General features: G+C 39.3%; 1 protein-coding gene across 1 annotated transcript; it reads left to right on the forward strand.

Moving 5' to 3' along the window:
* Nucleotides 1-3,765: 3,765 nt before the first annotated feature.
* Nucleotides 3,766-24,903, forward strand: thbs4a (thrombospondin 4a). The gene is made up of 21 exons (XM_017691082.2): nucleotides 3,766-4,005; nucleotides 4,644-4,841; nucleotides 5,796-6,043; nucleotides 8,171-8,273; nucleotides 8,355-8,437; nucleotides 8,551-8,602; nucleotides 8,764-8,918; nucleotides 11,970-12,107; nucleotides 13,190-13,267; nucleotides 13,379-13,669; nucleotides 14,175-14,279; nucleotides 14,362-14,469; nucleotides 14,561-14,720; nucleotides 18,350-18,468; nucleotides 19,513-19,565; nucleotides 19,657-19,838; nucleotides 19,937-20,164; nucleotides 21,096-21,292; nucleotides 21,541-21,713; nucleotides 23,638-23,777; nucleotides 23,904-24,903. Exons 1-21 carry the CDS (start codon nucleotides 3,936-3,938, stop codon nucleotides 23,954-23,956), a joined length of 2,934 nt encoding a protein of 977 aa, XP_017546571.1. The 5' UTR covers nucleotides 3,766-3,935; the 3' UTR covers nucleotides 23,957-24,903.
* The last annotated feature ends 273 nt before the right edge of the window (nucleotides 24,904-25,176 follow it).

Raw genomic sequence — 25,176 nt, forward strand, 5'->3', positions numbered from 1 at the left:
ACCTATCTGCCTATTCCTCCTGTGGCAGAGTAGCCCCGCCCACGCATGTTAAAATTAAAGGTGTTTCAGCCTGGGCAAAACAGGGCAGCCAATCAGAACAGAGGTAATTTACATTTATCAGTCTTAAAGGCACAGTGACAAAAACAGCCTGTTTAATTTCAAAAGAGACAAAGAGGTTGAAAATGGTCATGTAAAACTTAGACAGTTTTTGGTATATAACCAACACAAACATCATGACAAAATGTTGCACATTGCCTTTATGTGTATTTATGTACGCTTTGAACAATGCTGAAAAAATGTAATCATTTATAATGTGGAATAGTCCACGTTTCTGTATAGTCTTCATGTTAGGGGGCTTTTAATTGTTTTAAATATAGTGGCCAGGTATGGACAACTATTTTAATCATTACATATAAGGGCTAATAGTTCATCTAATTTTTGCATTTACAGTGGACTGTCCGTAGTCTTTATGCTGGTGATCTAAGGCCCCAGGGCCCTGGCTCCACATGCCGGCCAGTATTACATCCCTGATGGCAGCAGTTTTTCTTTTCTTTTTCTTTAAGCTTTATTTGCAGCAGAGGCCAGATGTTAATCTGTGCGAGATATTATATTACAGACATTAATACGTCATCAACCAGGAGTGAACCACAGTGGTGGAAAAAATTGAGGGCACTGAGGAAACACAAAAGGGACTAAATCTTTTAATCAAAAGACTGCTCCAACACTGCTCTTTACTTAGAAGCCAGTAGTTCATTCATGCAGGACCTTACAGCTAAAGTCATTAGGCGAAAAAAAAAAACAACAAAATTCAAAGGATACAAGTTTGATCAAATTTAGCAGTTCTCCACTGTCACCATTGGCCCCTCCCTGTCCTGTCCATGTGCTTGTGTTGTGTTTACTTCCCAGTCTAGTCCTTGTGCTTCTTTGTTTTGGTTTTCAGTCCTGCCCCCTTGTTTCGTCACTCTGCCCCTGATCGTCTTCACCTGTCCCTTGTCTTCGCTCTGATATATAAGCCCCGTGTTTGCCCAGTGTTTGTTTGCTGGATGTTTTGTTTGTTTGATGTTTGACTTTCTAGTTTTCGATTGTATCCTGTGTTCTGTTCGTCATGTCATGTCTGTCCCATCCACTCACACATGGCAAAATGTGTGAAGTATGATGCAGTATGAAGACATGATGTTCATTGGAAGGCATGTCCTTCATTTTTTACTTTGGGTTTATTTCTGGCCTTCTGCAAGAAATGCAAAACTGAAAGTGGCTTTGATTTAAGGCACAAAGCCACACAATTCCTAGAAGTCTCAGTCACAACCCAGTGTGCAGGATTTATTAAGAAACAGAAAATGATGCAATGACTACAAGGAGTTTAAAGGTACAAATGATGATCATGGTGTTTTATTTGGTATGATGTGGAGTAGTTATGACTGATTTCAGACTGATTCCAGATTTGTCTAAAATACATTACCCATAGTCCTACAGCAAGTTGCACCAAACAGAGACGTCACTGTTACCGTGGAAATTTTATTTGCATGGTTTGGCACAAAAAACACACTAAATGTTCTCTGTCAGCTAGCAGCTTTCTCAGAAACAGAAATTAGCCTCTGACAGAAATAATGAATATCAAATAAAATAAACTTTAAAATGTTTTGTTTAGTTAAATAATAGTCCAGTTAAAACGTTGAAAAGACTCCCTGCTCTTTTCTGCCTACTGATGCACAGCAGGCTCCCTCTAAGCATAATTATCTTAGGATAATCACACATTCATATAGTGTTAATTAAGTCACTCCTCACATTTCCTTTGAGTAATTAGTTGTGTTAATTGGGACGACTGTAAAGAATAAAATAATAATATATACATAGGTATATAGGTATACATATGTATATAGGTGTGGAGGTATGTGTGCGTAGGTGTATATATAGGGGTGGAGGAATATAAGGGAGTGAAGGTATGTAGATGTATATATGAGGTTGAGTGTATGTGAGGACAGCTGGTTCTGGGTCGGGGGATTGTTGTCCCCGGTCCTCTCCCGGCTGCTCCCCTGTGGTTGCTACTTCCCCCCCAGATGGGGGGCGCCTTAGGGCTTCAGGGCCTGGCCTGGTACTCCGGTGTGACGGTTGGCCCGCTCCCCTGGGTGGTTGGGCTCCGGGGCGGCTCAAGGCCCCTCGGCGGGGATGGGGCCCTGCTGGGTGGTGGTTGGCTCTCGGGCGTATGAGGCGCTGGGTCTTTGCTGCTGCCTCGTGATGGGGAGGGGCATCCTGCGGGCGGCTCTGGTTCCTCTGGTTCCCCTGGACCTGCGCTCCATGGCTGGGGGGGTGCTGTCCGGAGTCCCCCTCTCCCTTCTGCTGGGGTGGGCATGCAGGGGTCACTGGGAGATACGGCCCAGGGTCTCCACTGCTCCTGGGGGGGCCGCGGCGGGCGGGATTCCCTGGTCTTTCTCTGCCTTCCTCTGGCCTCTGGGGGGATGTTGTCGCAGCTTTCTGCCGTCGATATTGAGTGCATCTTGTGACAAATTTATACTGTACTGCACTCACAAACACACACACTCACATACACATACATCACAGTCATTTGTGTAGTATCTCCAAGTGCTGTACGTCTCAGGTACACTTTCCTCTCTTTTCTCAGGAGCAGCAGTTGGTGAACCATCGCCGTGGCATTTGCGCTGTGTTTTTCTTTTTTTTCTGCCCTTATGTTATTTCCCTTTTTTACCCTCCCCCCCACCCCACCCCCCCCGCTTATCTCTCCTCTCCCTTCTTTACAGATTCCCCTGGCCTGTCAAGTCTGGCATGATGCTAACACAATTTCATTAAAATATCAAATGTATAAACAAAATGAAATCAAATAATTAAAAAATAAATAAAGAAAAAGAAACACTGACAAGATGAGCCTATAATCTATAGTGCTCATTTTGGAAAAGTAAATCTGTTTGGCACAGTAACGCAGTCGGACCATAATTCTGATTGCAAATCTGCCAGACAAAAAAAAAAAAAAAAAAAAAAAAGAATAAAATAATAATACAGGCCACATGAGGATTATTATATTATTTTTTTCTTTCATAGTAAACGTCATTGCATCATGGCTGCTGAGCAACTTGCTAGAAAAAACCAAGGTACAAAACTACAAAACCAGAACAATAAATTCAAACACTGTCTGTACATGAAACTATTATATAAAATAGTTTCTGAACCCAGTAGTGTCTGAACAGAGAACTGAACCTTTCTATTCCCTTTTCACATGCTTTATACTTTTATATATATTATTTGCTTTTATCTTTTTCAACTGTCAGATTGCAATGATTCAGTGTAAGTTCTGCTGCTACGGTTGTTGACTTGATCCTTCATCTTACAAACTTCACTTGCGCTAATAAAGTAATGGAGTGGCCCTTCAGATTGTATTGGGATTTCCTGAGGGGAAACAGCCCAAGCTGTTGGAAGTACTGAAACAGACGGCACGTGTCTGGCAGCGTTTTATTTACTGTCCACTAACCTTGGTCTGCCCTGACTTAATTCACATTAAATCTATTAATAATGAAACAATAAACATCAACACATAGAACTCTTTTCATAGAACATTTTTCATTAAAATATCTCACTTGTACATTTTTCCTCCCATCTCTATTTTGTTCAGTATGCACATCTGACATTTTTATAGTAAAACGGTCACATTCTGGGAAGTGAGTTAGGAGATTTCTGGAGGAGGTCCTTGGTCACACCTTCCATGTCTAAAGTCATCTGAAAAGCATAAATCTCTCAGGCACCTATCTGGTTTTCATTCAGCAACTGGGCTGCAGTCATCCAAGGGAAAAAGAGCAGCTGTTTTGGCTGCTGTTGCTCTAAATCTTCTGCAGAGGCTGCAGTAGCAGAGGCTTCAGCTGGGACACTAAAAGAACCTTCATTAATCAGGACAAGAAATTTGAATTTCTTCCACGAAAATCATCAAAATGGTTGCGTGGGCCAGAATTTTATTCTGTTTATTTGCACTTTCCTCTACTGTGAATGCCCAAGGAATTGGTAAGTCAGTAACTTTAATATTATTCCTAATTATTAATACAACGATGTTGCTTTTTGTGTGACATGGCAAGTTTTCTGTTGGAAAAAGCAGAAACTGCACTCTGCTGTTGCTATTAGATTTTGCACTATGAAACGTTTATTATATCTGGCAGCCATCAGTTAGAATGCTATGCAAAATAACACAGTGCTTATCTGACAGGACATAAGCATTTGCATATTTAAAAGGAATATATATGGACTCTAATAGACAGACATGCTTTACAAAGATGGTAGAAATTAGAGGTGCCCTGCAAAAGTCTTCCTAATGAAAATCTCAGCAGGGCCCCATTAGTGTGCTGTGGTAGCAATAGGTGTGAATTCAAACACTCTATAAACTGGTCCTTGGTCCAGAGTCATAGCTGGAAATAAGCAGTGTTAATAGCTTTCAGTAGCTCTGCTGAAATAAGACAAACATTCAGTTATTCAGTGGTTATTCTAGCTATTTGGTAGAGTAAAAGATGCAGTTCAAATTAAAAAAAATTAAACTGCTTTTTACTTTATAAACAGTAACATTCCTGTATGTAGTCCACTTTTGCACAACAGATGATAAACAGATTCAGTGAAATATTAGTGAAGTTAAGCCGACTTCTCTTTTGCAGTTTATGATTTCCTGGTGTCTCCGGACTGTTTGCCTGATCTGCTGCAAGGAGGACTGAAGACTAAAAATGTGAACGACGTTTTCATCCTGACGACCTTCCAGCTCCACAATAAAGCTCCAACACGTGTTTTTCGCATTTACAACCCTGCCAATAATAGCGATTATTTTGATTTCACTATGCATGGAAAACTCAACAAAGGTACCTTTGGTTTGATAGAGCAATTGAAAACTAACTATTTTATTTTTTTATGATATTTGTGTCGGTTTGTGTACCAAAAACATTCATAATTCATTCTATATATGACAATTTTCAAACCAGTCTTAGATAGGTAACTTCTGCATCCAATACAGGATGAAACAGTTGACAAGACACTATATGGCCAAAAGTATTAGGACAGCTGACAATCTCATTGGACAATCCATTCCAAAACCATTGACATTAATATGGAGCCTCTACTCTTCTCAGAAGGCTTTCCACAAGATTTTGGAGTGTATATGTGGGAATTTGCATCTATTCAGTCAAAAGAGCATGTGTGAAGTCAGGCAAAGATGGGGCTGAGGTCAGGGCTCTGTGCAGATCACTGAAGTTTGATGTCTTTGTGGAGCTCAGTTGGTGCACCAGGGCACAGTCATGCTGGAACAGGAGAGGGCCTTCCCTAAATTGCTGGCAGAAAGTTGGAATCATATATAAGTGTCAAATGTTTTGTCTGCTGTAGCATCAACATTAACAAACTGACATGTGGCAAAGGTGGCGTCTTATGCCATGTTAAAAGTTACTAAGCTGTTCAGGACAACCCATTTTACTGCCAGCATTTGTCTATGAAGATTGCATGACTATGTGCTTGATTTTATACACCTGTCTGCAAAGTGTGTGGCGATACACCTGCATTCAATAATTAGCAGAGGTGTCCACATACTTTTGGTCATATAGTGTATGTAAATGTTTTTTGCAACATTCACAGAAACAGTGAATTAAAAAAGGTTTGTTTTCGTAGTGAACGATATCTTTTTGAACTGTTGACTGTATTTACATACTGTATCAAGCACTTATTTAAAATAAATTTAAGGGCCTTTTAAGAAATGCAGTAATTTCAGACCAAGGTTTGAAGTGAAAATGTCTAGACACATTCAGAAGCCTCTCTCTCTCTTTCAGTGTCTCTGAGGTATCTGAAAAGCAATGGAAAGATGGGCACTGCCAACTTCATTAAAGTGCCGCTGGCAGATGGCCGCCCGCACAACGTCATGCTGCACTTCAGCGGGCTGACACACGGCACACCCAGCATGGCCCTGTATGTGGACTGCAGGCTGGTGGAGATAGTGGAGGACTTACCAGTCGCTTTCAAGACACTGCCGTCTGGTCCCAACAGAGTGGCCCTGAAAACCATGCCCACTACAGCACAGGTCTGATTCACTGCTTCAGTGATGTTTATATCATATACCACAGATCGAAATCCAAAACAAATTGCAAAATGGTGTTCATTTATTTATTTTTTTCCAATGGATGTTGAAATTACTCAGCAGGCACAAGCTTATCACCAAGGAAGTTTAAGGTGAAATAGTTAATAATTTTAAGGTCTTATTATTACAAATAACCTGGACATAGAGTGTTGTAGGATGCTACAGGCCCTAATGGGGTCTTATATGTGGGCCCTAGGCCCTGCCACATAAGACTGACATAACCATGCCATCATTGTAACATCATATGCTGTCATGAGTTATAAATGACTTACTATGTTACCATAATTGTTATAGTATCAGAGGTGGCTTAAGAGGAGCTTGGCCACTTCCTAATTCTACTGTCATATCAAATTACTGCAAAACACCAGAGAGTGCACTCAAGTGAGCCCTAAATGAATGTGGGTAAATAAAGCTAAACAGCTAAAATGAAAAGTTAAAATAGATTCCAACCAGTTCTCTAGGACCCTCCTTTAATTTTGCAAAGTAGAAGGATCTATTTTACTAAAAAGCAAAGATCTGTATTGTTCCATTTTTTTCTACTGCAAATGGGTCTTAGGCAGAAGACACTTGCATTCGTTATTTTATGAATGGCTACTGAGTGCTGATTGGTTGGCATTACTGCTATTGAGTGCTGATTGGTTGGCATTACTAGTCCTGATGTTAATGCTAATGTTTTACACTGTTCTGTGCTTAGAAAATGAATGAATAAAAAATGTTTATGACTGCTTCAGTCTGCCAATAAGCTGCTTTACTCACCAACCAATCAGCACTCAGTAGCAGTAGTAAGTATAGTAAGTTTTTATTTTTTTAAATATTTTTTATTTTATTTATTTATATGTTTGTTTATTGTTTGTGTGAAATGCATCCTTCTACTTTCCAAAATTAAAGGAAGGTCCTGGATAAGTAGTAAGAAACTATTTTAACTCTTTGTTTTTAGCCATTCCGCTCCCTTCACCCCCATTCATTAAGGACTCGCTGGAATTTTGCAGTCATGTTTTTAACTTAATGGGAGAACCAGGAAGTGGCCTGGATCCCCTTATACCAGCTTTGGTTACAACTTACAGCTCACCAACCAAAATGGCAGTGGGGCATTCTTAATGATGTAAGCGATACTATGAATTGTCAGAACAGATGTCATAATGTTCGCAGTCATGGTGGCAAACTACAATAGGGACACAATAGCAAAGGATAGCATGCAACATAAACTGCTATGACGTCAAACATAATGTCATCTGTCATGATAATTACCAGTAAAAGTAACATGACAATATTATGCCACTGAACAAAATCTGTCATAATAAGACAGCATGTAACATCTGCCACAACATCCATCCATCCATCCATCCATTGTCTAAGCCGCTTCTCCGTCAGGGTCGCGGGGGGATGCTGGAGCCTATCTGCCACAACATGATTATCAATATTATATAGCACAGTTCAAGTTGAGTGTCACCATAATATATATTCATTTGATATTGTAATGCTTTAAGCTCATTTGTGCTCTAATATAGGCTAATGCTGAGGGATTTTATTGTGGTAGCCATCCATGAGGTATGAAATGAGTAGTGATATAAGGAGTTCACCAAAGACATTTGGGGCACCCCAGCACTATGGGCCCCAATCTAACTCACTGTCTGCACTACTGGTGGTTGTGCCACTGAGGATGTTATAGAACAGTGGTTCTCAATCTGGGTCATGGCCTGTCAATCTTATGGGCTACAAAAGCTTTTGTGGTGCAAAAGCTGTGTGGGCCGAGAATCGCGAGAGGTTGGGAACACCTGTTGTAGAATATTAGTAGCAAATTCTATAGTACATATGTCACATGTCTCATACAGATATACCGAGTTCCAGGACAAGTGTTACTGTAAATTATACATCATTACACCCCTGTATACTATACATTGCACCCTTAAATATGACTGCAGATGATTAAACTGGTTGGCACTAGATTTTAACTCCTTTCTAAAATGATACCCCAGTGGCTGTATGCCCAAAGAGTATAACTTATAGTATTATACTGATGAAAGAGAAACATATTTGTTGTATGCTTACTCTGTGCACTGTTTTCTTTAGGATAGTTTGTCAGACCTCAAGCTCGTCCTGGATGAGTCTATTGAGAATGTTGCGGAGCTTCAAGATTGCACTCTCCAGCAGGGTGAATCTCTACAATTACTGGGTGAGAGGTTTTTTCTGGTACCATAAGTTAAGGTTGTGAAATTGTAGCGCGGACTGCTTATTATAGGCCTAATCTCTATAGGACTTACATCAAAACTGGAGGCAGGTCCTATGTTTGAACTTGTAAGGATGATGCAAGAGCTGAAAGAGAAGATGGACCAGCAGGTAGCATGTAATATTTATTTTTTTCCAGAGACCTTGGGTAAGCTAAGACTCTTATTAAAGTTTTTTAGCAGGTAGAGTGATTTTCCAGGTCACTTTCTTTATTGTCCTAACAGATCCGAGAGACTGCCAACATGAGAAAAATAATTATGGAGTGCGTTCCTTGTGGTGAGACTCTTTCCTGCTTGCTTCCACGAGGCCTGATGTGAAAACTTGTTCAATTAGTGCTATCATTGCGCTTCCATTCACTTAAGCCAGCATTATAGGCCATTATAATGATGATGATGACTTGCTGAGACAGGCTAATGAAGCATTTGGTTAATATTTAGATGGACCGAAAGGAAAAACTGACATGCCAGCCAAGTGTGCTCCAGGGGTTTGCTTCCAGCAGAGCATGTGTGTTGCGACAGAGCAAGGCTTTGAGTGTACACCGTGTCCTGAAGGCTACACTGGAGATGGAGTCCACTGTGATGATGTGAATGAGGTAGGTTACCGCAACATAAAACAGTACTTCACCTATAAAATTGCTTAAAAGACAGATTCTTTGTATTATATATTTTTTGCTTGCAAAATTTGTGTGGTATCAAAAACAGCCCCAGTTCATTTTTACTTGAAAAGTCTGTTCTTGTTACTGTGCCTTCAAGACTGATACATGTAAATTACCTTGGTTCTGATTGGCTGATTTAATGTCTCATCTAGAATACAGCCTGGCATGAAATGGATAGAACAAACTGATGCCTATGATTGGATTTGATTTCGGTACTGGGTTCATCATTCAACATTTTCACTGTACAGGGGGTTTAAAATAAAATTTTAAAAAGGTATTATTGGTGATTGGTGTTAGAATGTCTGTTCTCCATACATTTTTCCACTGCGATATCATATCATTTTGATGCATCAGTACCAGTATTGGGTAGAATATTTTGAAAGAGTAGTCTGAAACCTACACAGCCGTAAATGTATTCAGTAGCGTATTCCAGTACAATACATAAAAAGTCATTTATTCAGAATTCTTTTAGAACACTTACTGATAAAGCACATGGAAAAAAACTCTGCTATTCATATTATTATTTAATTTACTATTCCTCATTTCCAATGGTTGGCAGTTTTCTTTATGTAATTTATCGTGTTTCATGATATGTTTCATGTATATTGCCTGTTCCATCCACTGCTGCTCCAACAATCCCACTTCTGTTTCATGAACAGAATAATTTGCCATATCCCAATGACAAAATCATGCAAATCTGACTAAAACATTGGTAGCTATGTGAATTTCAGTTAATGAAAGATAGTTAACTTGTCACAAGACACCTGCATGAGTCCAGTACAACACTAAAGCTCATTATTTGTGAACGTGTTCACTGCCAGGAGACTGGTCAGTTCATTCATCCCTCAAAAGAGTTCAGTAACACTGAGATTAATAACTGATCATCACATTGATTTATCAGGCTACTCAGGCTTTAGCAGAGCTCAGTAACACTGAGATTAATAACTGATCATCATATTGATTTATCAGTCTACTCAGGCTTTAGCAGGGCTCAGTAACACTGAGATTAATAACTGATCATCACATTGATTTATCAGTCTACTCAGGCTTTAGCAGAGCTCAGTAACACTGAGATTAATAACTGATCATCACATTGATTTATCAGTCTACTCAGGCTTTAGCAGAGCTCAGTAACACTGAGATTAATAACTGATCATCACATTGATTTATCAGTCTACTCAGGCTTTAGCAGAGCTCAGTAACACTGAGATTAATAACTGATCACTACATTGATTTATCAGTCTACTCAGGCTTTAGCAGAGCTCAGTAACACTGAGATTAATAACTGATCTCCACATTGATTTATCAGTCTACTCAGGCTTTAGCAGAGCTCAGTAACACTGAGATTAATAACTGATCTCCACATTGATTTATCAGTTTACTCAGGCTTTAGCAGAGCTCAGTACCACTGAGATTAATAACTGATCTCCACATTGATTTATCAGTCTACTCAGGCTTTAGCAGAGCTCAGTAACACTGAGATTAATAACTGATCACTACATTGATTTATCAGTTTACTCAGGCTTTAGCAGAGCTCAGTAACACTGAGATTAATAGCTGATCATCACATTGATTTATCAGTCTACTCAGGCTTTAGCAGAGCTCAGTAACACTGAGATTAATAGCTGATCATCACATTGATTTATCAGTCTACTCAGGCTTTAGCAGAGCTCAGTAAGACTGAGGTTAATAACTGATCATCACATTGATTCATCAGTCTACTCAGGCTTTAGCAGAGCTTAGTAACAGTGAGATTAATAACCGATCATCAGATACTTAAACCCTAATGGTTACACCCTAGAACCCCCTACATGCGGACTGAAGTTAAACCTGTCAGAAAAAATAAACTTTTGATATCACAATCATGATAAACTCAAAAGTTGTTGTTTTGACAGCTTTGTTTCCATATATTGATTTGTGTGATATGATGTACGAGCCATATGTTTTGAAAATTTAATAATGATTGCATTCTACATCAAAACCTCTACAAAAATTGTCTTCATTTAAAAGTGATGATATATGGTAACAAATTACTTGAGCTATACAACATAACAATGACTTAGCCTTTCCATAAATATGTCATGACACATTATATGCAATAATATAACATTAGCTTTAGCAGTAATTGTCATGACAGAGTGCCATAATGTTGCCATAATGTCGTGACAGTTAATGTAAGCATGTGACATAAGCTGTCATGATAATTACTAGCAATGGTAACATGGCATGTTGTATTACTGAACAAAATCCTCCTGGAGGAAAATTAAATTTTCCATGTGACTCCTTTATGGCTGGTGTTTTTTTGTGGAAGGTAAATCATATTAACTGGTCCCAACTAAAATACATTACTTGTGAGCCATGTTAGTGTTAACTGAAGTATTCATTCAAAATTTAAGTTACTGACCAAGACTGACCAAGAGGAGCTGAGATACAACCACAGTCAGGAGGTGTTTTTAATTCCTTACTCCCTTTACAGTTTATTTCATTGTAGTCTTAACCACTCTTGTAGCTAAGACTGTAAAGTTTGTGTGTTTGTTATGATCCACAAGTCTGTCAGTTCAGACTCATCATGTAGACAGATGGAGAGAAAGCAGGCAGTCATAACAGACTAGTTCTCTCTGTGTGAGTGGCCCTCCCTAAAAAAGCCGCTTGTTGTTTTTTTTCCATTACTCACTGCAGTACGTTATCTCTCCTTGCACAGAGCAAGTGTCCTACTTTGCTGCAGGACAATCAAACCCATTCAGTAAAACCCATGTAATAGCATTTCATCTAGCCTTTATTTGCATTTCACTACGGAAGTCCTTGTTTGACTGCTGCAATTTGGATTTAAAAGAATTTTTATGAGGGATTGGAGTAATCACTCAGCATGAGAGTGCAAATGTTTGCCAATTGCACACACAGACCACGTGTGTATGCTTGTTTGGTGTTACGAAACACAGCTGTATGGAGGATCATCTTGTCAGCGTGTTGTGATTTGTGTGCTTGTAGTGTCAGTTCAACCCGTGTTCCTCCGGTGTACGCTGCATTAACACAGCTCCAGGCTTCAGATGTGAGAGCTGCCCCAGAGGCTACACTGGGGATGTGGTACAGGGGGTGGGCATCACCTATGCCCAAGCACACAAGCAGGTGAGAAAGCACATAGCAAGGGTCAAAGCATATACTATTGTAGTAATAGAGTCATCAAGGTTATATTCAATCTATTAAAAACATATTCTGTTTTCAATAGCTGCCACCTTGCAAACAGTCTATTATTGCAAATGCTATTATAAGCATTTTTCTTGTTTATTATATTTGCTTTGGACATGCGTAATCAAATTGCCAAACAATTCTGGTTTTCTAACCCCTGTTTATTGTGTTACTGTGACTGTTTTATTGACTTTTTTATTATTATTCATTATTATTTTTCATTTTAATCATTCAGTGACTTATGAAACTAATATGTAAATTTTGAAGTTACTGAATTGTAGGTTCACATATAGGTTCTTAGGATTAAAGTGTTAAGGATTTACGCTGCAAAAGCCAGAGACCACCCTTCATTTATTTAATCTCCAGCCAAAATGTACATTAAGTAAACGTTATTAATTTATTTTTGAAGTGTCAACAACTAAATAAAATGAACTTTTTTCAGTATTTAATTTGCCCACCCTTTACCTTTATTACCTTTCAGTAGACTGAAATCTGTAGGCATATTTTTCCAATCCTCCAAAGTTCAGTCATACAAGTTGGTTGCATTTTCTGCCTTTTATGATTCAAGTAATCTCAAACACATTCATTCATTTTGAGGTCAGGACACTGGAGTATCCAGCCCGGTGTTCTGAGTACACCAGCAGCTTTTCTGTTTCAAACATGAAAGCTCTAAGTACTGTTTATCCCATGGTGATGGTGGTTTTGGTGGTCTACCAGGAGTTCCATTTGCATGTGGATTTTCATACATCTAACCTCCTCAGAAACATCTCCTGAAAAATGAATAACTTGTAACTAATGGCTAATGACTGAAAATAAAATCAGTGAAGTGTGGTATCTCCCTTGAGCACAGTATTGTATAAGTGTTCATAAGTTCATAAGAAGCTGCATGTACTGTATTTTTATTGAAGGAACAATATACAGAAGAATGTTATCTTGATTGTGTTGTGTTATTGCCAAAACAACACTTCATTCTGCTTCTGTTTTGATGCCAAATCATCACTAACCTCATTTCTGTGCACCAGGTCTGCACTGACATAGATGAATGCCAGAGCTCGGACAACAGAGGCTGCACACCTTATTCCTACTGCATTAACACTGTGGTAAGATGTTCATTTCCATTTCCATGCCTATTTACCACCTTCATACAGAGCTACAAAACTGTCAATAAGCTTCTGTGTGGTTTTTCAGTCGTTGATGGTGCTTTTATTTAGGGTTCCTTCCACTGTGGAGAGTGTAAGCCTGGTTTCACTGGAGACCAAGTGAGTGGCTGCAGGCCTTCTGGACTAGGCTCTGACCCTGGTACTGGACCAGGCTCTGGCTCTGATACTGGACCAGGTTCTGGTTCTGGTACTGGACCTGGCTCTGGATCTGGTACCGGACAAGGCTCTGGTTCTACTGCTTCTGCTGCTCTCTCCAGCAGGCAGTGTGGAAATGCCCAGACCAACCCCTGTGACATCAACGCTGAGTGCATAGTTGAGAGAGATGGAAGCATCAGCTGTGTGGTGAGATGCTGAGACAGAATGTGCTATATATCTCACAAAACACCTAACTAGTGAACCACATTATACATTATGTCTGTGTACAGCAGTGGTCACCAAACCAGGTTCGGGAGATCTACCTTCCTGTGGCTCTAGTTCTAACCACAGTTTGCCACATATTCCCCAGCTAACTAACTTCTTGATTGGCTTGATCAGATGTATTAGGTAAGGGGGGCAGCATGTTAGAACTGGAACTAAACTCTGCAGGAAAATAGAGCTCCAGAAACGACGTAGCAAGGCTATTTGAGATCACTTAACAACTCCACATGAATTAAGGCAACTGTGTAATGATTTAGCCATGCAGCATACAAGATGCTAACTGGTCCCTCCATTACTTCTTAGCTACATTAGCATTGTAGCTCAAGTGTAATAAGGAAGCAAACATGTCTTGGTTGATGAACTACACTTTAGCTGAGGGGAAAACTGCGAAATCCTTGAACTATTCCTAAATGCATTCTTTCTTCTTCAGTGCAACATCGGCTGGGCAGGCAATGGCTATGTGTGTGGCAAGGACACGGACATAGATGCTTATCCTGACAGAAAACTTCAGTGCCAGGATGCAACCTGCAAAAAGGTGAGCTTTTCTTCATCTTTAGCTCTCTAAGGCACGAAAGCCTTAATAGACTAATGAATGATCATGTTCATGCTGCTTCCAGGACAACTGCATGTCCGTGCCTAATTCCGGGCAGGAGGACGCAGACAGGGATGGAAAGGGTGACGCGTGTGATGAAGATGCAGACAATGATGGTATCCTCAATGAGAAGGTACACACTAGGAGTCATCTCACACTAATACAGAAGCTCTTTAATTACTCTTTGAAATGACCATTATTTTCTCTGTGTGGTCATAAAACAGGACAACTGCTGGTTGAACCGGAATGTAGACCAGAAGAACAGTGATGACGATCTTCACGGTGATTCATGTGACAACTGTGTAAATGTGAATAATCCAGACCAGCGGGACACAGACCAGGATGGACTGGGAGATGCTTGCGATGATGACATGGACGGCGACGGTAACAAAAATTTAAAGCTACATTTTGTGATTTTAGGATTTTAAAAAATAATTGGTTTACAAACATTGACACCATTTCCTCCTCAGACCAAACTTGCCACGAAACATATTTTGTTCTTCAAAGTTTATCATAATGTTTTCTATGAAAATGGACAAAAGTATTGACAAAATTTGGGCTTCAAGGTACAGTCTACTACTGTTTTTAGCTATTCAATGTACTTTTGTTCATTTATGAAGATAATAGCAGGGGCTAAGATATATAAAAGGACTAATAGATGAACAGATGATAATAGCTTTTTACTTGCTGTTAACAAATAACTTTATATAGAATAAATAAATAATAAACTTAAAATAGAAGCTGATTATTGTGGACTTCTGTGGACCCAAGAAGAAAAAAAGGCAGTTTGGCTAAGATGGGCCTGATTTACATCGTATTCAAGCTGTAGATTCTCAAAAGCTGCAGAGGAATTTGTGCCAAATTGAAAAGCAAGCATTACAGTGGAAAAATGTGAAATGCTGTGCACACATGATGTTACTTTTCCATCGTGACATGCAGGATACATGCCAAAATGGGAAAACAAAACTATTATATTGCTTTTATGTTGCTTGACCTCAAAAACAAGACATGAGGATTTACATTTAAAAAAACGAAATGCTGAATTTGTGTCAGAATGAATACAGTCCTCCTTGAACTGTAATGAAGGCACAACTATTGCTTTCCATCGTGCAGCACATCAAAAACATTCAAACCTTTTTGTAACTTTTCATTGTGGCTTGTTTTCCACATGTTACTGTTTAAATACAATCTCATGTGTGCATTACATTTCACTGTCTCTGGTTGTGTTGCAATGAGGCAAATATGTTTGAAGCTCAAAAAAGAGGTCAGTGTTGATGAACATTGTAATAGAGGTTTTGTTTTTTTTATTTTGGCGCATGTCAAATGTCATGTGTATTGTATTCAAGTGTTTCCATTGTACAAATTCCTTTGCATCGTGACTCTGTTTCAAATACGTCATACTGTATTACGTGTTAAGCGCCTCATATTTATTTTCCATTTGGGCTGCTACGCCTTCCTGCAGTCTGGAGTCAGTACTAGTTGGGGCAGACAAGTCCAGATCTAAGATTTGATTGGCTGGTACAGGCTCGAAACTGTTTTAAAATACTGCATGTAAGCACATAAACAGGAACAGTCCAATTGTAAGCATGTCGTTATATGGTTTATACTATGTTTAATGCAGAAACATTTTAATTTGCTTCAGAAAAAGCCTGACTTTGTCTGATTTCCATCACTGCAATCATGATAATTACTATTAGCACCCTTATGGGATTTTCAGTATTATGTTAGAGACAAGCTAACAGTGGTGTTATAGAAGCTGTACCTGGACATTTGGAGCTGATAACTGCTTGTAACAGATATTCATGTGAGATATTTTTTACTTTATATGTTGCTGCTTTATAGAGTCTTTCAGTAATGATTTAAACTTAAAATCTTGTTAAATCATGAAAGGGAACACTGGCCACTGCTGTATTTAGAAATCACAGAGTGAGAACAGAGATGTCAAGGACACATATTTCCACCTCTCTCAGATTTTCCCCATCCCTGCCTTACGTCACAGCACCTCCAAGGACATTTGTTTTCGCAGAAATGATGCATTATGTTTGAAAATATCTTTTTCAGTCAGCCTGCTTTTTGTCCAGATTTTCTTGTGCTTAGATCATTTTTATGGGGGAAACACAGGAGCGACTGCGAGTCTGCATTCTTCAGAACACCAATTAGACGCATTTTTTCAATGGGCTTCTTAATAGTAATTCAGGTGACAGCCGTGCGCCTGGGGGGCATTCTTACTGTAAAGTCCCTTTGAAGCACAGCAATAGTAATGACAATTATGTGTTCCAGTCTGAAAAGCATCAAAAAGCACAAGCCCAGGCAGAGCTTGACATTTACAGTCTGTTCTGAGGCACGGCTCCAAGCACTTGACTCAGTCGACTCCATTGTGAAGAGTCTGGTCATGTCTCCCAGGGCAAAACCACATTTCCACTGCAAAGTCCGGCCAAGAGCTGATGACCAGTGGAAAGAATTCTGAAGCGCCCTAACTGAAACACTGCCACCTTGTGACATGCAGCCCAAAATAAATAGCATGTGCACAAAAAAGGCAGGGCTACCCTCTACATGCCAGACTTCTAAGACATCAGTGTGTTCATGATTCTGTTTGCTCCATTCAATGACATTTTAGGCTTTGCAGGTTATAGAGCCATTCAGAAATGTGCCTCATACATAGCTGGTTGTAGGACTGTCACAGTTACTTAGTTTAATTAACGTGACTAAGTCGATTTTTTAAGTTTTTGGACATTTGTGCTATACCAAACATAAGAAGCAAAATGTCAAACCAAGTTACATTTACTTTTTACAGACCCTTCAAGGCTGGAATTTTCTCTTTGAAAAGTGTTCTTTTAAAAGGCATATTTTTATGGTTTAAGCAGTTTCTTTGAACACTTCCGAGTTCATGCACCCATCAATGAACACAAGCTCACAGATTCCATTATAAGGAAAACAGTGTCAAACTTGTGTGTCCACCTCTGTGCTTTACAGTAGCTGTAGTGCAGTCTGGTTGGAATTGTTCTCTGGGCATTTAAGATTAAGTGACCCTTATTAGTCCCTCACTGAGGAAATTTCACCTTCTTACCATCCGTGCAGCGAAACACTACATACACACTAGTGAAAACACACACTAGCAGTGGGCAACCCTATCCACAGTGCCCATGGAGCAGCTGGGGGTTAGGTGCCTTGCTCAAGCACACTTCAGTCACAGACTGTCAGCTCAGGGGATTGAACAGGCGACCTTCCAACTGAGCTATCCAGGCTCTAAGATATATTTCATAGATTTATGTCTTAGACCATCCGAAAATATGTAAGGTCACTAATTTGGACAGTAGGCAGTCAGATAAAACACTAACATCGGAATAAATACAAATAAACAAATAAATTAAATTGTGTCAATGTTATCTTAACCATTTCCAAAGTGCCCCTCAAGGAAGTCCAGTATTTATAGTTAGCAACATTTTTAATGTTTTTTAAATGGATTTGCAGTAACCATACTTTAAAAATATTTTATTACTAGTTTTGCTGTTTTATAGTTATATTATTGTACTGTATTTGCACTCATATCCAACCAAACAGGTCATTTGACCAAGACTTTTGCATACAACTGTATTTGTATTTATTGTATTTGTATTTATTCTAATGTTATTTAGTGGTTTTCCTGGAAAAGCATAATTACTGCTACTGCTAAGATACATAGTTTTAAACCGTTTTCTTGTGTGTCTAAGACTTCATTTTAAAAAAATAATAAAATAAATACTTTGGACTGTGGCAGGAAACCCATGCAGACACAGGGAGAGCATGCAAACTCCAGACAGTAGGGATCCCCTGGTCACCCGGCTGGGGAATCGAACCCAGGCTATAAAAATACCTTGTGGCAAAAATATATGTTATATCCAGTCCTACTGTTTGGCCTTATAGGTTACTCTTCCAATCTAATCCACACTGACAGTCCTATTTTGCTGAACTGATTTTAATTCAGTCGCTTTGGTCAATTACTCATCAATAACCTTTTGTATTTGGCTGGTCAGGTTTGAAGAATATTCTAGATAACTGCCAGACAGTTCCCAATCCCGACCAGCTGGACAGAGACAACGATGGTGTGGGAGATGCTTGTGACAGCTGCCCTGAGGTGCCAAATCCCACTCAGGTACACCATCTTTCAGTTATTTCCATCTTTGTAAATAATTTCAACTATTTACTGTTATTGACTTGGCCATTCCAAAACATTAACTTTATTCTTTTTTATCCATTCTTTGGTAGAACGACTTGTGTGCTTAGGGTTGTTGTTTTGCTGCATGACCCACCTTCTCTTGAGATTCAGTTCATGGACAGATGCCCTGACATTTTCCTTTAGAATTCTCTGATATAATTCAGAATTCATTGTTCCATCAATGATGGCAAGCCATCCTGGCCCAGATGCAGCAAAACAGGCCCAAACCATGATACTACCACCACCATGTTTCACAGATGGGATAAGGTTCTTGCAGGAATGCAGTACTTTCCTTTCTCCAAACATCACGCTTTTCATTTAAACCAAAGAGTTCTATTTTGGTCTCATCCGTCCACAAAACATTCTTCCAATAGCCTTCTGGCTTGTCCACATGATCTTTAGCAAACTGCAGATGAGCAGCAATGTTCTTTTTGGAGACCAGTGGCTTTCTCCTTGCAACTCTGCCATGCACACTATTGTTGTTCAGTGTTCTGATGGTGAACTCATGAACATTAACATTAGCCAATGGGAGAGAGGCCTTCAGTTGCTTAGAAGTTACCCGGGGGTCCTTTGTGACCTCGCCAACTATTACACGCCTTGCTCTTGGAGTGATCTTTATTGGTCGACTACTCCTGAGGAGGGAAACAATGGTCCACTCACACCTGATTGTCATCCCATTGATGGAAAACACCTGACTCTAATTTCACCTTCAAATTAATTGCTAATCCTACAGGTTCACATACTTTTGTCACATACTTTTGTTTTAGGTCATATTTATGCAGAAATATAGAAAATTCTAAAGGGTTCACAAACTTTCAAGGACCACTGTATAGGTTCAGTTTCCAGGACCCAGATTGATCTTAATCCTATACAATGATAAATCAATAGACTTAATCCATGTCCACAAACCTGGGCCTTAATTATGCATATATTTTATTTTATACATAATTTTGTTGCCACCTTGCTTCCTTGTTCTTATAGTCTGATGTTGACGATGACCTCGTGGGAGACACATGTGATACTAACATAGACAGGTAAATGTATTCACATCTTAAGATGCATATTCAGTGTTTGCTTCATCTTATCCAGTTACTCTTCATCTTTAACGCTAAATCTGATTTGCAGTGATGGAGACGGACACCAGAACACCAAAGACAACTGCCCCACAATCATCAACAGCTCACAGCTAGATACAGACAAGGACGGGCACGGGGATGAGTGTGATGATGATGATGATAATGACGGCATCCCTGACGATAAAGACAACTGCAGGCTGGTTCCCAATAAAGACCAGGCGGACGAAAACAGTACAAACCACACATCATCCTCCATATATTCATATGTAAAACAGTGTCATGCTGTACTTTCCTGGTATGACGTTTTATATCTCCGGACATTTTATTAGATGATGGGGTGGGCGATGCCTGCGCTGGAGACTTTGACCGGGACCAAGTGATCGACCGAATTGATACTTGCCCTGAGAATGCACAGGTCACACTGACCGACTTCAGAGCCTATCAGACTGTTGTGCTGGACCCAGAGGGTGAGGCTCAGATTGACCCCAACTGGGTCGTTCTCAATCAGGGCATGGAGATTGTTCAGACCATGAACAGCGACCCAGGACTTGCAGTGGGTAAGTCTGCTCGACCTGCCTTAAATACATTAATGAGCTGGACTGAACCTCTTAGCAGAATGTGATGGATTCCCAACTTTAAAGGTCAAAAGGTCTTGAGTAGCGTTCACCCCCCTCCTACCAGAGGCCTACAGAACTGTGCAAAAGTCATAAAGTAGCCGTTATGTATGAAATTTATATGAAAATGGCTGGCAAATACAAGTTATACACTTTTCAGGAGATTTCTGAGATGATTAGATGTAAGATTGCATAAGGAAGAGCAAAGTCAAATGAAAATAAGTGGAAACAAACAGGAGTTTCCTGAAACGGACTGCAAAATGAAGTGAAAATGAGATTCCTAACAACCGTGTAAGACGTGGTAAATGACTAAAACTGTCACCATCAGATAAACAGTACTTAAAAGTTTTCATCTTTGTAAGAAAATCAAGCTCCACAGTTGCTCCACATCTAAAAAAATCAACAGATGCTTCTGTAAATTGTTCCATCCTTGCAGAAGCTGTAGTAAAGGCAAAGCCTGAACACACTAAATACTAAATAATTATACTATATTTGTTATATTAAATTGAAATTTTATTTCATATTTAGTTACTGAGGCTTTTGTGTAATTTTCTGTTAAGTATATGTTTTCAGTTTTTTCTGACACTGAAAAATGAACATGCATTTAATGACTTTTGACAAGAAATTAAATAAATGAAGGTAGGAGGACTTTTGCCCAGTGCTGTACCTTCTGGAAAGATTAATCTCCAAAATAAAAAATCATCCAATCTAACCACAGATTTCAGGGACTAACATTCAGCTGTAGTAGCTGGATAAAGTGTGCAGTATTAAGGTCAAAGCTAAGTTCTACAGGGTGTAAGATCTCTAGCAGCCTGGCTTGTGACCACTAGTCCAGAATCTGAGCTAAATTCGTAGTTCTCACTGTTCCTCTCAGGTTACACAGCCTTCAATGGGGTTGATTTTGAGGGCACATTCCACGTGAACACTGTGACTGATGATGACTATGCTGGCTTCATCTTTGGCTACCAGGACTCATCCAGTTTCTATGTAGTGATGTGGAAGCAGACAGAGCAGACCTACTGGCAGGCTGTGCCCTTCAGGGCTGTGGCCGAGCCTGGCATTCAACTCAAGGTTCCAATATTCTCTATCACTATCACTCACATCAGCTTTTGACACTCCACTTCTGTGATTATCATTAAGCTGCTCTTCAGGCCTCAGCAGAAGCATTTTTAGAGCCTAATGGAGGTTTGGCCTCCATAGTGAAGCATGTGCAGAAATATTTAGTACAATAAGTTTGCATCCACTGCAGTCCAGTGATGAATCTAGCCTTTGAAGAAGAGCTGCAGCGGTTAGCTGAGTGTCTCTCTCTATAATTCAAGGCTGTAAAATCCAAGACGGGGCCTGGGGAGTTCTTGAGGAATTCTCTGTGGCACACTGGGGATACCAAGGACCAGGTGCGTCTGCTGTGGAAAGATCCTCGTAATGTGGGCTGGAAGGACAAAGTCTCATACCGCTGGAACCTGCAGCACAGACCTCAAGTGGGATATATCAAGTGAGATGCCTTAAAGGGCTCATATTCTACGATTTTCAACATTTGTGTGGTTTTATGTGCCAACGTCAGTCATAATTCTTTCATTCTTAACCATATTTAAACCTTTATCTAAATCTTTATCCCTTATAATTAAATAGACTGTTTTCTACTTTGCTTTTCAGACTTGTATATGTTACTGAATATGGTTCTGATTAATTACCCTCATACAAAAAACAGTCCACTCCTTATAACTTCACCTTGAGTGAGCAGGGCTAAAATGCTGTGGGCCAAACAGATGGATGTACAGTTAAGGTCCAAATGTTTTTAGTAATTACTAAACAAGAAAAAAACAAAAATGAAAGGCCAAAATTATCAGCCCTCTGACAACTTATAGTAAACAGCTTAACCTTTCTGACTCAGAACTCGCAACCTTTCACTGTAGTTCCTAACCAGGTTGGCACATGCCTCTTGAGGGACCTTAGCACTTTCCTTCGTGGCAAATTGTTCCAGCTCATCCAGACTACATGGTTTTCAAGAATGGCCCTAAACCTTGAGTTCCCACCATAGGTTCTCAAAAGGACTGAGACCTGGACTTTGAGAGGGCCACTCTAAGCCTTTGATTTTGGTATCCTTCAAAAAGTTTTGGACCAACTTGAATGCGTGCTTCTGGTCATTGCCTTGCTGGAAGACCCATCAGCAACTGGCAGCAGATGTCTTCACATTAACTTTTAAAATGTCAATGTAATCTTCTTTCTTCATGACCACATGTACCCCTGAACAAGGTTTCCTGCACCTGAAACAGTGTCCTTGTACTTTGTGATGATGCAGCATACAGCTGCACTGGAATGCTTAGAATTGGCAGTATAGCTGACCACCTTACGATGAGCATCCACTACCTTCTTTCTGAGGTCCAGGCTTATTTTTTTTGCTTTTGGCATGATGAAATTACCTGGTATAAAGAAATTAAGAGCGATGCCTCTCAACTTAGCCTTAGTGCCACTAGCCTTGTTCACTGGAGTCCATTTATTAACGTTCAATGCTGATTGATTTAGACCCCCCCCCCCCCCCCATTTAACACAATTGTAATACAGCAATCTTGTAGATTCTTGCAAAATGTATCAAATGGGGGCATTTACTCTGATGAATGTTTTACGATGTAAAGTTTTATGAATAATTTTAACATTGGACAGAAAATTAGGAAAATTATGAGGGTTAATAATTTTGACCTTAACTCTACATACATGCATTGATATTTGTGACATTTCAAAACCAATGAATTCAAAATGGGCTGATTTTACAGCTTAATTTCCATATTTGAACCATATATAAAGAAATGAGTAAACAACAGATTTTGAAACTTGAACAATGATTACATTTAATTAAAAAAAGGTTTTCCATGAGGTTGGGCCCTTTATTACCATATCAAAGAAAACTACATTTTGTTTATTTTTTATTCAGAGTGTGATGTACTATGTAAGCACTGGCAAAGTGTCACAATGGGATGCTCACTCACCAGTGACTTCATTACATTTGGGGTCACAACATTAATATATTTACATTTAACCACCTACTCAGCCTAAACCCTCACGCATTAAAGTGATGAGTTTCACACAGTCAAGAGTTATTGGAGGATAGGTTATGGGAAAAGTGATTAAACACTGCTCCTGGCTTTCAGGAAGCAAAAGCCTTTCAGCCTTTCAAAGGATCCAGACATCCAAAAAAAATTAAAATATCTTGAGTCCCCATCGCACGCCCCAAGCCCCCCCACCCCCGATGTTCTTAACGACATTTGGCCTCTTATTAAAACCCACTTATGCAGTTTTTATGAAGATTCTAACATTCACTGTTTTCTTATTTGGACTTTGTTCTTAGGTAAGAAAAGAATCTACACACACTCAAGAGCACATATAAGATGTCTTAGAATGTTTTCATTTTGCTTGTGAAGGGTCCGCTTTTATGAAGGCACCAGCCTGGTGGCAGACTCTGGAGTGGTCATTGACACGAGTATGAGGGGTGGCCGCCTGGGTGTCTTCTGCTTCTCGCAGGAAAACATCATCTGGTCCAATCTGAAATATCGCTGTAATGGTAAGAGAACTACATGCACTAAAGGTCTACAATAGCTCTTGGCTGATTTGAACCAAATTTCCAGTTGGATGGTTTTTCAGAGATGTTAACACATTTCTCTCCCCTGTGCACGTGTTACATTTACAGATACAATCCCTGCAGACTACGAGGAGTACAGCGCTCAGCACATCTCCAGCTAAGAGGATACAGACGGAACTAAACCATGCAGTAATTTAAAGGGGCACTCCTGCTTACGTGGCAAACAATAATAATGATCATAATAATGATAGAATGGGTTTGTTTTTGTAATGTAAATGAATGATGTCCACATCATTTGGTCAAGTTAGCATTTTTTGGCTAAGCATTGCTTAAAGCAATCCACAAAAACAGTCAGTTGGCCAATCGCTCATTTGGGCGACATGGGCAGAAACTGATTCACTGATTTTTTGCTTTATTCAGATATTGGATTTATCCACCAGTATCAGCACAGCTGGTAGTAACTCATTCCCTTTTATAACACTGTAATTAATAATGTTAAGCTGATGGATTTGAATGGCATGTATGCTAAGATTAGCATTAACATACTGGTAGGAATAATTTCAAAGGTTTTTAAATCTGATTGTCTTTTATGGGACAGACCTGAAAACACTGTGGTTAACAGGCTGTTTTCACGATGAATGGACAGGTTTAACAGAGTCACAAAGCTCAGTGGTGACCTCAGATTAATATGTTTTCTGATTTATTTTGGAATTGCAGTATGCTTTTTTTAAAAACATTTTATTAAAGGAACACTCAGTTTTTCAAGCTTACCTGTCTGCCTTATCTGTACACGCAGCAGATGGAGATTAGCTTGAAAAATGCTGAAGTGCTCCTTTAAGGCTCTTCATATTAATCATGCAACCATAGCACATAATATATGTACAATGTTACGTACAGAGAATAACTTCTTCCTTCTGCATTAGCTCACTTTTACAGTTCAAATATACATGTACAGAAGCACTCAGTTCAAACCCAACTTTATTTCCAGGGTGAATCAACACAACTTTTATTTTTGTAACTTTTCAACTTTTTTTTATTGAAAGGCCAAACAAATAAAAAAAAAAAACACTCAAAAGTACATGGTTGATCTTGCCTGTCGTTTTGCAGCCTCTGTGAGGAAAAACTATCTGAAAGTATTCAACAGGTAAGAAAGCAGACAACATAAATGAAATATTGAAATTTTTGTAAACGTAGTGTACACATTTTTTTTGGAAAGGTAATTTATCTCATGCAAAATCAGTAAGAACAACACAAAAGCAATGAGTGTGAGCACACCTAGTGGTCATCTTTACAATGGACTCTGTACAACAAAGAAGATAGCTTTTAGCCTTCATCTCTAGCATATTCTGTGTAAGAGGTTATGTTTAATATAGACATGGAC

This window comes from Pygocentrus nattereri, chromosome 20, assembly GCF_015220715.1.
Source record: "Pygocentrus nattereri isolate fPygNat1 chromosome 20, fPygNat1.pri, whole genome shotgun sequence".
NCBI lineage: Eukaryota > Metazoa > Chordata > Actinopteri > Characiformes > Serrasalmidae > Pygocentrus > Pygocentrus nattereri.